At 31.0% G+C, this 12595-nt stretch overlaps 2 protein-coding genes across 2 annotated transcripts in view; both read left to right on the top strand.

The window, feature by feature from the left end:
- The window catches only part of LOC111624217, a 32269-nt gene extending 30500 nt beyond the window's left edge, over positions 1 to 1769 (top strand). The window contains exon 6 of the mRNA XM_023367030.1: positions 1749 to 1769. Coding sequence (XP_023222798.1) covers positions 1749 to 1754 — 6 coding nt within the window. The 3' untranslated portion in view covers positions 1755 to 1769. The remainder of the gene's footprint in view (positions 1 to 1748) is intronic.
- LOC111624218 (V-type proton ATPase subunit S1-like) lies at positions 1750 to 7811 on the top strand. Its single transcript, XM_023367031.1, has 3 exons — positions 1750 to 1802; positions 6643 to 6850; positions 6922 to 7811. The coding sequence occupies exons 1-3, from the start codon at positions 1762 to 1764 to the stop codon at positions 7129 to 7131; spliced, it is 459 nt and encodes a 152-aa protein (XP_023222799.1). The 5' UTR covers positions 1750 to 1761; the 3' UTR covers positions 7132 to 7811.
- Positions 7812 to 12595: the final 4784 nt, after the last annotated feature.

Below are 12595 nucleotides of genomic sequence, written 5' to 3' on the forward strand. Positions count from 1 at the left end.
ACTGAGTCATGTGACATATAGCAACATTACTAGCTACCCAAATGCCAAAAATTCAGATTGTTTACATGATAACTGCAAATAAAGTATCTAAGAATATTGTACAGCAGTTTAAAATTCATCAATTTTATTATACTCAGTTTTTATATTAAATTTAATACAAGATGGCAGTGTAACTGCCAACCTCTAGTCAAATTAATTCATTTTTAATATTTAATTATAGTCTTTACATAGCCCAAGAATTTGGCATATCATTTGGCCTGTTTATTATATAACAAGTTATGATTGTCAATGTTTATACATAATATGTGTGATCACAAGTGACACTAAGATGCTAGCGGAACGAGTGCTAAACACAGACTGATGGAGCATGTGCACAATCTTGGACTTCCCCTGTCCTTGTCACTTGTTATGTGAAATGTCGCTCATTAAGCAAGTTTTTTTTTTCACAATTTGCTTTGCTCATTATGCAAGGGGCTTGTTAAGTGAGATTCCACTGTAATGTTTTTTTTTTTTTTTTTTAAATTGCGTATTAATATCATGCATAATTTCAAAACCGCTGGAAAATGAAGTCTAATAATTAATTATACAACAGAATCTGTAAAACTACCTTTAGAGGGATCCTCTTATTGACGTTGTAGAAACCTCCAATCAACAGACACAAGGAGACTTTTCCAAATCTTTTGATGAAATTCAATACCTGAGAAAGAATTTATATTCAATACCAGCCGATGAGTCTGGCGTTGTCCGGCAAAATGTAACGATAGCGAACATTAATATTATTAGACTAAAGCCGATCTTAACCGTTTTCACCGAATGCAAGAATTTGGCCTCCCTCTTTCGAGGGTAATTGAAAAATTTTTAAATTGTCTAAATATACGTTCGATTTCCCGCAAAAACGCAAAATACCGCATCTAAAATAGTACAGTAAAAGTCGAGTTCTTCAGGGTAAGCTTTAACTCTCTCCCTCTCCCCACGATGGAAAGTTCAAAAAAAAAAATCCCTTCTTAATGTATATTGTCATGGTTGAAAGTTGAAANCCTAAATGTTTTTATTAATGAATGAACAATGTTTTTCTTATGGCTTAGTTGTATTTACAATACAATTTCATGTGTATTTTATTCTAATAAAATATACATGAGAAAAATGGGATGATTCTATCACTTAAAATAAAAAGCTTAATTTTCTTCTTTCAAGTCCATTTTAAAAAATCAGGGGGTGCAGGCAATAGAAAAGGTTAAAAACTACTAATGTATGATAGAAAACAATCATAAACAGTTAAATTAAAAGTAAATAATTATTCTTACTCTGGGTCAAAGGATTATAATGTCCTCAGCTAACTATTGATATCCTTCATATTGGTTAAAATTTTATTTTTACTGCAATTTTCAATTTTTGATTTTCTAATCATGTGCTATGTGAGCATTTTATTCATGCAAAGAATTATCCCTGATCTTGGGTTTTAGAAGTTAATCAGAAAATTTATATTTCATTGATTTTCTACATTCCTTATTATATATTATCAATTAAATTATTATTATTTTTTATTGTTATTTTAAAATTTATTTTCTGTTCTTAATATTGTTGGAAATAAATATTTTAAGTGAAAAAATTTTTTAATTTAAATTCAATAATGAAAGAACTTTAAACATTGTTTAGAAACAATTTAAAGACTTTAAATTGTGTCTAAACAATTATAAATTGTTTTATGAGATATTATTTTGCTGTAATAACAACAACAATTATTTCAGGTTTGATATTAAAATGGATACAACTGGAACAAGCCTTACTTCTGCAGGCTTAAAGTAAGTTAAATTTCATTATATCTTTGTGTAAGTCATTTGAAAAAGATTCTTGCCTTATCATAAAAGAAAGCATTTTAAAATATTGATAAATTGGGAGTAAAATTATTAATAAAGAAAAAACAAAAAATAGTTTTTTGAAATATTTTAACTTTAATAAAAATCTAATAATTAAATTACCAGCAATTTTTATTAATTTGTATTGTTTTAAATTCAAGTCTTCAGGAACAAATTCTATTCTGTTTGGAATTTTTTATGTTAAAAAAAGAAGGAAAAATCAAATTTCGTTTTTCAGTATTTGTTGTATAAACTGAAGTTTCTGGATTTGCTATTAGATGTAAGAATTGAAAGGGCATTCTTAATATTACTTATATTAAAACCTTTTAAATTTTTTGCATAAGAAAACAACTACTTTAAACTTCTGTAGAATTTATTTTATTTTGTATTTCAAAAAATGTTATAGGGATTCGAGCAATTTAGCACTGTACACCTGCAGATTAGCTGAAATCTTTTACTTATTGTTTAAATATATTTTTATTTTATATTAGGGAAAAATTAGAATGTTAAATATTAATTCAAGAAAGATGGTATTGTCTTGGACTAAAGAGAACAAAATACAAGGTCGACCAAAAGGAGCAAGAAAAGTAAAAAATCTATTATTAATTAACCAGAAGATATAAACATTTTTTATTGATTAAACATTGACAAGGAATGATGAGATTTAATGCAAACTATTTTTTTAAGTGTTTGCCTTTACTAGCAACTAAGTGATGAAGTTAGTTTCAAAAGCCATTATTGAGTAGTACCAAATTTTATCAGGAATGGCCTGGATTTCATTTCTGATGCATTCTTTCAGTTCATCCATACTATGCATACCCAGTCTTTGAGATATCCCAAAGAAAAAAAATCACAGGTTGAATTGGATAAATGATTAAACCAATCCAGTCTACCACTGGTCTCTGCCTTTGAATTCAAATTAATTATTTGATCTCCAAAGATACTAGATATGAGATCCAAATTGTCATGAGTTCTATGTGCAATGCTGCCATCTTGCTGAAACCAATAGTTTCTGACCGTTGATTGTCTTCTAACACTTGGAAGAAATTTCTCCAATATTTGATGGTGATAAACACGCTATCAACTGTGTAAAGTCACCAGCTGATCTAATTGATACCAGTGTGGAGTTTTATACAGCCTTTAGAGCCTTTTCATTGCTGAATGAAAATGATTACACTCAGAAATTTCTGACACTAAGTAGATTCTGCTTATTACTTGAGCATTTTTTTGTGGATGGCAATAACACGATTTTGTATGTAAAACTAGGGGTAAGAGGATGGAGTAGGGATTGATGAGATACAGTTGGAAGGAGTCACTCAACACAGTTAACTACACTTAAACATTTATTAGGTAGTACAAAAGTTTGTACAGTACGTTGCACAGTTAAGTAAGACTTTGTAGTATTTTATATAGTATTTAGTATTTGCAGTTATACATACTATCATCACAGAGAGAGTTTACAAATTTTGTTACCTTAAGAATTCTGACAAAATTTCCCATGATGAAAAGCATAGAGAAACAGTTTGTAATGTGTAGAACTTCAAAGTTGGATGCTGTATCTTGCTTCAGATAGTACTCAAGCAGAAATGTAGATGATGCACACAATTGTAAATTCTGACTGGATAGGAAGGCACACAAACACTACTCCAAATGGTTAGGACAGGGGTCGCAAGCTTTTTTGATTGTTGACCTCCTACAACTTTTCGAAACCTAGCATCGACCTCCACCAAAAAGTTTGTGTTACAAGCAAAAAAAAAATGCTCTTACTATTTTAATATATATCTTTTAATTTTACATTTTTTACATTTATTGTACATATGTTAATAATAATTTTTGTAACTGACAATCAATAAGACAGATAAGCTTGATAATCCTTAGCAAGATTAGCAATATTCAGTTCAAAATTTGTAAGTTTTAGTCTTTTTATTGACCCGCAATAATGTTATATCGATCTCCAGGGGTCGATATAACATTATGAAATTGGTCCTCAAACACTAACTTTTTGTGGATGCAGAGGATGTGCTAAGGATAAGTGGGGTTTTCTCTTCCCCAGTAATGAAAGTTCTGTCTGTTAACAGAGCCATTAAGTTCAAAGTAGGCTTCATCAGAAAAATGAATATGTTTCAAATTGATTTTGTGTTCCCAGATGAGCTCCAAAATTTCGTTAATGAAGTCAAATCTTTTGTTGAAATTCTTTTGGGTCAGTGGTCACTGTATTTCAATTTTGTATGGAAATGTATCCTATTTTCAATGAAGAATTTGACGGAGACTTGTCTTAGAAATGTTAAGTTTTGATGAAGCTCTTGCAATCAATATAGTTGGTAATTTGTAAAATTCACTGACATCCTGTACATTCTCTGAACTGATGACAGACTGGTCTTCTGGTCAATGAAGCCTTGTCATCAAGCACATCAAGTTTCCTGTGCATTCAAATTTTGTGAATAGATTGAAAGAACATTAAAAAATTTTCTTTTTTCCTTTTTTTTTCATGAAAATAAAATTCAAAATTTTACCTTGTACAGTGGGTGATCGGTTAACAAACATAATCCGTTCCAAGACTTTGTTCATTAACCGATTATCAATTTACCATAGATTTTTATGGGAATTTGATTAATTTGTTCCGGAGACTCCAAACAATAAAAAATATATACTTTTTTACTACATTTATTTATATGTACCGTGTTTCCCCGAAAATAAGACATCCGCAGAAAATAAGACCTAGCACAGATTTTGCTGAATTGCGAAATATAAGACCTCCCCTGAAAGTAAGACCTAGCGAAGTTTTTTTTAGTCGTAACGGTCATCGACAGATGGTTGAAAGTGGCCATTGGCTTTTTGAAAGTACAGCCAGTGATTGGTCAGCAGACAATTACGCCACACAGCATGATTTGCATAAGACTATGGCTTGGGAATCACAGATTTGCATAATGTTACGGCTGGTGATGGCTAATTGGTTGGCCAGGAATCATGCCACATGACATTTGCATAGTGCTACGGTTCAGTAAGCACTAATTGGTCATAGAGTTCGATGTTTACGCTATAAAAAGGCGACAGTTCGACACACCGGATATACGTCACTCTCGTCTAAGTTCGACTTGGGCATTTTTTTGTTCAATAATAAATGTGAATTCTTCTTCCTGGAAAAAATAAGACATTCCCTGAAAATAAGACCTAGCGCATTTTCCAGAGCAAAAATTAATATAAGACACTGTCTTATTTTCGGGGAAACACGGTAGTAGTAAAAATACATATATATGCAGTCTTGCATTTTTATTAGTCATGTTTTTATCATTTGTGGGGGTTAAAGAATCTGTCCAATGTTGATTGGTTTTCTCTTTTCTTCAGGATTTTTCGGAAGTAATTAATAGTATTGTAATTGTAGAGATTCCCAACCCCATTAACCTTATTCTGGTTTGGAATTCCACTTGGATGATCGTTGTTCTGACATCTCTGGAGTTCTTCTGTCATCAGATCAGTTTCAGGTTCCATTATGAGCTCTAAAATGCTCTTTATTTCTCAGATGTTATTTTCATTACTCCATTAGCAGCTTGAGACTAATTGATATATCTTTCATAGCTAAGATTGTGCCTACTGTAGACCTGTTCAAGCCATACTGCCTAGCAACATCAGACATCTTGTGCCCACTTTCTACCTTGGCTATTATATTTTACTTGGTTTCTACGATGAGCACAATTCTTGACACTCCTCTTTTTAGGCTCCATAATATTATCAGTTTCTTTTTTAAATAAAAAGTTCAGAAAAGCACTTACAAAATTCAGATAACAGAAATCAACTACCCCACAAAAAATTATTTAAATGTAAGGCCCAGATGAAATTCGAAATTTGGTATTAAAATGTTAACAAATATTTATTTGATAGGACAGTTAAACTTTCACCTTTCATAAATAAACCACGATGCAAAACTTAACAAGTGCCCGTCCGGCAGTCTCACGAAGACTATAAAAAATTATTTTTCAGAAAGGTAAACAAAAAGCTAGAATTACAAGGGAGAGTTTCAAAATTTGGAGGAATACTATCTGATTGGTATTGGGTTGAGCGTCGATGTTGACATCTCCTGCGCTCCAAAACGTTTCGAATTGTTATCTGAAGACAAGGGAAAATCAATCGGTATTCATTATTTTCCGGCACTTCTTTTTATGTTTGTTCAGTAAAGTGTTCATTGTCTGATCATAAAAATATTTCGTAAAAGTGTTCGTTATCTGATTTTTCGCTATTCGAACTGTTCGTTAACCGATCACCCACTGTAATTATCGATTGGGTTAAAGTTGCGTGCAAACCAAATTGGCCTTTAAGTCTTCTTAGTGCCACTGTAGCTGATCTACCATTTTCATAGAAAGCCTGGAGAATCATAATCCTGTCTTCAGTAGTGTAGACAGTCTTTCCTGGAGCCATTTTGATGAATAAAAACACCTTGATAAAAAACTTCAAACCTTGGTTTATCAAAATATATGTTAAGTAAATAAGCTCTTTGCACCACCACTAGATGGTAGTCAAATTATTCAATTATTTTTTTTTTTTTCGCTGTTTTTTACCAACCCTGTACAACATGTATTCTATTATTCATGCTGATATGAATTTATCATCAAAAAGATCAATATTTTTAAATGAAAATTTTTTAAAATTAGCATATAGGGATTTTGGCTAGATGAATGGAGTTCTCTGTTTATTTTTAATAGTCTTAATGAATATAATTATTTAAAATTTTTTTTGTTTAAAATACCATGTAAATGATTGTAACTGTTTGTGTTCACTTAAAATTTTTCAGATTAATATTCAATACTAAAAGTGCAGACTGGTTTTTGGAAGAGGCATCATTTTCTTTTTCTGCTAAAGATATAAAAGAGGATAACATAAGCTTAGTATTTTCCAAAATAGATGCTCCACGCAAGTTTTCTTACAGTTGTTATAACACAATTTTCAAAATACGTAATGTAACGGCTATTTCTGGCAATATAACTTTTGATTTTTTTCAAGTGAGTATAACAATTTTATAGAAATTGATGAAATTGAAGATAAATAAAAATTTATGAAATCTATTTTACAGATACAGCCATTTAAAATTGGGAGTGACAATTTTGCAGAAAGCTTTGATTGTGTGACATTTTTTACCATTCCAATATGGATGGGCTTTATGGTCGTCATTCTTCTCACTGCCATCTTGGCCTTTGGCATCTACATGCTTTTCAGCATACACACTATGGACAGATTTGATGATCCGAAAGGAAAACCTCTTTCCGTACCAACTACGGATTAATGTTTAAATAAAAAATATCTATTACATTCCTTAAAAAATTCATGCACATAATTCATAGGATATAATTTAAACAGAAATTAAATAAGTGTACATATGTATACAGATCGTACAGAATAGCCTAATGCGTTATTTGATGTCAGTAACAGTGTATAGTGAAAGAGTACATCTTCACATACTAGTCCAGATTATATTTTGAAGTGTTGTGAATTTATTTTGTGTGTATATAAAATAATTTCATGTTTGTATTTAAAATGAAATATTTATTATTTAATTTCCATTCTTTATTTTAGAAATATTTCTTCTGAGTATGATTGAAATTATTACGAGTACTTCATAAATAAAATGCTTCCTCTAATTAGTTAAGAAATTGATCTCGTATAGCAAAGCATTAAGATTGACATCTGTACAATGAATAGTTTGATGAAAGAAAAAAATTTCATTACTATTCAATAGTATTAAACAACTGAAGCAAATTAATTTAAAATCATTAATAGCAGTTACTTTTTTCTTCCTGAATACTTTCTTTTACATTGTAAAATATTGTTAAGTTTTAAAGTAAAACTACTTATAGTGCAGTAATTGCAAGTCTCCTTCTGTGTTGTTTATAAATGTTCAGTCATATCCATTTTCTTTAAAAAGATTTTTGTACTAACAATAAATGAACATTAAGGAAACTGAAACTGTCTTATCATCATTTGTAGCTGGGTGTGAACTATGAAACAGACTTTAAAGTTATTAATAGTCATTCAGTAATTGTGCTAATTTATATTGAACTTTGTGTGTGTGTGTACATGTTATATATACAATACCTTGCCAAATTATTAGACTCTTGCAAAAAATTGATAATTTTAGTTTTTGATGTAATAAATCAATAGTAATGCAATTGTTGATAATTATTTAAAGTATTTATGTTTATTTGTATTTTGAAATAAGTAATTTTTTTGCATATAAAAATTTTAATGTAATAAAATTTAAAAAATTAAAATTAATGTTTTGCAAGACCACTTCTTAGCAGCCATTAGTGCTTCTATATGATAAGGAATACTTTTTATACATTTTTTTTTTTTTTTTTGTTTTTATCAACCTTAAGAACCTCTATCAGTTTTCTTTTTGTAGTAAAAAGTTGATTTTTCCTACATTTACAGTGATGCCATATAAAAAATTTATTAGAAGTGAGTGTGATATAATAGAAAATAAGAATAAAAAAATACTCATTCCTTAAACAATATTATGAAAAAAAAAGAAAATAGTACAAAAAGTATGATTTTAGTCTATACACACACACACAAAGTGTACAGAGATTATTTTATGCTCTCTTTGAAAATAGATTATGTGCATGTAAAATATTCATTCAAAAGTAATTGAAATTTAATGTTTTCATTAACTCTATTTTCCAACTGCAAAACAGTCATAATAGAACTGTGGATTAAGAAGGAAATTGTTCCTATAAAAAAGATGTACTGCCCAGCAATATAAAAATAATTTTACAAAAAAACGGCTATTTTTAACTTAGCTCAAACTTTATTTATTTAAAGCCAATTTGAATAATTTAAGTTAATAGAGTAGAGCAGTGTTCCGCAACCTTTTTCTACTCGCGGCACACCTATGACTCAACACGGCACACCAAAATGTTATTCCTCTCAATAACATATGATATGATACTATTAATAGAATTTCATAATGCCATAAACACTAGGTGGACACCGATGGCTGTGTACTATGCCAGACCAGAGTCAAGGCATAGTAATTTCAAAAAAAAAAAAGACAAAAATTAAATAAGCATGTCATTGTGTGTCTATATTCAGGAATTTCCTAACAATATGACATGTATTCAATATAGAGGCCTTCTGTAGTGTGATGTATGTGTTTTTATTCAATTTTAATGTTCCCAGGCTTTTGTGTAATGTTTGTGGTATGATACCTGTAGAGGAGAGAACAAAAAGTTCAATAAGCACCCCTATCCATCCTCCAAAGATTCCTTATTTCCTGGGCAAGTTCCATGTACTTGCTGATTTTTTCACTTCATGTGTTTTGTATGTTGTGAGTGTTTGGAACGGATATATCTATAATGTATGTGATTTTTATTGTGTTTGTCAATGAGTGTGATGTCTGGTCTGTTATGGTAAATTGTTTTATCTGTGATTATGACTGTCGTAGTGCAGTTTGTGCGTGTTGTTTTCCAATACTGTCTGTTGAACATATTTGTAGTATGGTTCATGGATGTCTAATAATTTGTGTTTCTTTGCAAGCTCTTCATGTATTTGCTACTTGATTATGTCGATGTAAATTATGTCTGTACCAAGAGTTTGCAACCATAAGTGATGTGTTACATAGTTTCTGGCATGATGTGACATTTTCTGCAAGTGTCATTTGTGAGTGTTGTATCTTTCAGTGTGTTTTGTGTAGTTTTTAGTATTTATGACCTGATCCTGTATGGCAATCATAAATCCTTCTGTCTCCCAAAAGAGGCATCCCCGAGCTAACCAGCTATTTGACGCAGTTTTGTCAACAAAATCCTGGGGTAGGTCATAGGGATGTCTGCCATAGAGTGTTTTTTGAACCCACGATTGCTTAAGTGTCTATGCATTTTATATGTTCTGTCTTATCCATATGATGCAAATGTAAGTTTAATGGTGATTTTATTTGAGTCTGCTAGACTTATTGCTTTATGTAACTGTGATGTTTCTTGCTTTTGTAGAAAAACTCTCGCAGTGCTCTTGTAGTGAAGGTTTACTATATCAATCAGACCACGTCCACCATCTTTACGTGGAAGGGTTAATCTTTCTATGGCAGATTTAAGATGACATTGTTTATGCTTAGTAAGCATTGTTCTTGTTTTCATTTGGAGTTGCTCAAGATCTTTGTGAGTCCAATGTATAACTCCAAAAGAATAAGTAAGTACTGGGACGACATATGTGTTTATTGCTTTAACATCATTTTATTTCATCAGTGATAAAATACAAGCATAAGAAACACAACAACTGCAATAAAAATATATAAATAAAACTTGAAATTAATAGAATATATAAAAGTTCAAGTTGCACCTTTCACCTTGTGATGGCACACCGGTTGCGGAACACTGCAGTAGAGCATTGATTATCCGAAACAATTCAGGACTGGGGTTGTTCAGATAACTGATTTTTTGCATAACTGATTATGTACAAAACTATTGGATACCAAAACTTTGATATTACCAATAGTAAAGACTAGACCACTGTGCTCTTAGTCTCAATTGTCAAATTGTGTATATAGCAACATGAACATGTTGAGGGTGTCATTTGATAGAAATGTGTTGAAGCATTCAAATGAACCTAATCCTTATTATATTAATCTATCCCATGTTGAAATTTGTTTAAATCCTGGCACGTCCATAAATAATATTGGAGTAGCCCAAGACAGCCAAATATTGCAGTGCCACAGCACTAGCAGAAATTTAAATTTGCCAACTGGAATGCTTTCGGTTAACGATGTTTTGGTTGATCAATATTCGGATAATCAATGCTCTACTGTAGTTCAATAAATATGAATACATTGCTGAACATGGTCACAAAATTTAGTGCTACTGTTTTAGCTGCTGCCATTGAAAAAAGAAGTTGCACAAAACATGACGATTCATTTTTTTCATAAAGTATATCACTATTATAACAAATTAAGAACAAAAATTTTTCATTTTGAGCAATCTTTATAGAATTATAAGTGATGCAAAATTGAGTCACTGGCACTTATCCAAGGATTTAAATGATGAGAAATAATTATAATTAAATGTATCCCAGGAAAGTACAAAATAAAGCAATAAAATAGAATCTCTAAAGTGTTTCTTACATCCAATAAACAATATAACATCCAAATAATACAAAATACTGCATGTCATTGTAACAAAAGTCATGACAAAACTGCATCAGTCAGCAGCAAGAGTTAGTCTCTTAAGTGCTTACATGCAGTTTGATGTTTGAATATGCATTGTAAACTTTCTATTGCTATTGGATACCAAAACTGATATTACCAATAGTAAAGACTAGACCACTGTGCTCTTAGTCTCAATTGTCAAATTGTGTGTATAGCAACATGAACATGTTGAAGGTGTCATTTGATAGAAATGTGTTGAAGCATTCAAATGAACCTAATCCTTATCACATCATCTGCATGTTCATGTTGCTCCTAGCATAAATTAAAATAAGGACTCTTGCAACTGCAAATAACTGTTTCAAGGTGATACAACACATCCTTGCTGACATTTCATGTTATAACAGTTGCTTTAGACTCCACTCATTATATGGTAAAATAAACTTTCTTACACATTAAGTTTAGAGCTTAGCTTTGAATCCTCAACTTGCTCATACTTTCATGACACAAAACAAAAAATTAACCTACTTTGAGGAAAGATTCCTAAAATAAGTTGATGGTATTTTTTAAAGATAAACAGTTGAAATAGTGTTTAACCATAACTACTAACTGAATTAAAAAGTAAATACTGTTTTAACAATATCTAATGTGTTAAAAACATCAAATATTATTCTTCTTAACATGAAAAATGTTTATTATATTACACACAGTTTTTATCTTGCATGAAAAATAGCTTAATTACCAGCAACTAATTATTTTACCAGTTTCTTTTCTCCTTTGATACTATAGTGCAGGGGTGGCCAACCTTTTGCATACCATGCGCCAATTTTTTGATAGACGAGTTCAGATGCGCAGTGGCGTACCGTGGGTGTTAGCCGCCCGGGGCGGAGAAAAATTTCGGCCACCCTTTAATCAGGTATTTCAATTTAAAAGATCAAAATTCAGTTGTGTGAAAAAAAATTAATAAAAAATGTGGTGGTGGTGTAGTTACCCGTACAAAATAGTCCCATTTGACATTAGTGGCATACTCGTGGACTGTCCGGACGGTAGCACTGTCATTTAGACGCCTATGCACTGATCGAAAATAAACATACATGCATACACTGTAATTTACTATGTGGAGAACACTCATTTTATCTGTAAAGTTGATTGCAACGAATTGTGCAACAAATGAACTTGCCAAGACAGACTATAAAAAATTAATTTTCTATGTAATATTCTTAATTGCAAAGAAGCCAAATCTGGCAATGTTGCTCAGAACTGACTAAAGCGCCACTTGTAATCGTCCAATGCGCCAAGTTTGGCGCATGCGCCACGGTTTGGCCACCCCTGCTATAGTGCAATGATGATAATATGAGAATGAAAGGAGGGAAAAGAAATGCTATATATCTACCATCTTGCTTATCATCTTTTTTATTAATTAGTTTTCAATTACTGTTATATTCCAGTTATTTTAGTGGTTATCACATACAGACTTTAGACCATTACACCCATGACATTTTTTGAAAAATTAGATTGAGGAGCACTCTTACAGAAAAAAACTACCAGAGCAAAGATTTATAGAAGAATCAATTAAGAGGACATATTTAATGTTTAAAATATTAACATAATAATTTAATTT

This window comes from Centruroides sculpturatus, unplaced genomic scaffold (assembly GCF_000671375.1).
Source record: "Centruroides sculpturatus isolate CEXI.00-Female unplaced genomic scaffold, Cexi_2.0 scaffold61, whole genome shotgun sequence".
NCBI classification, from domain to species: Eukaryota; Metazoa; Arthropoda; class Arachnida; order Scorpiones; family Buthidae; genus Centruroides; species Centruroides sculpturatus.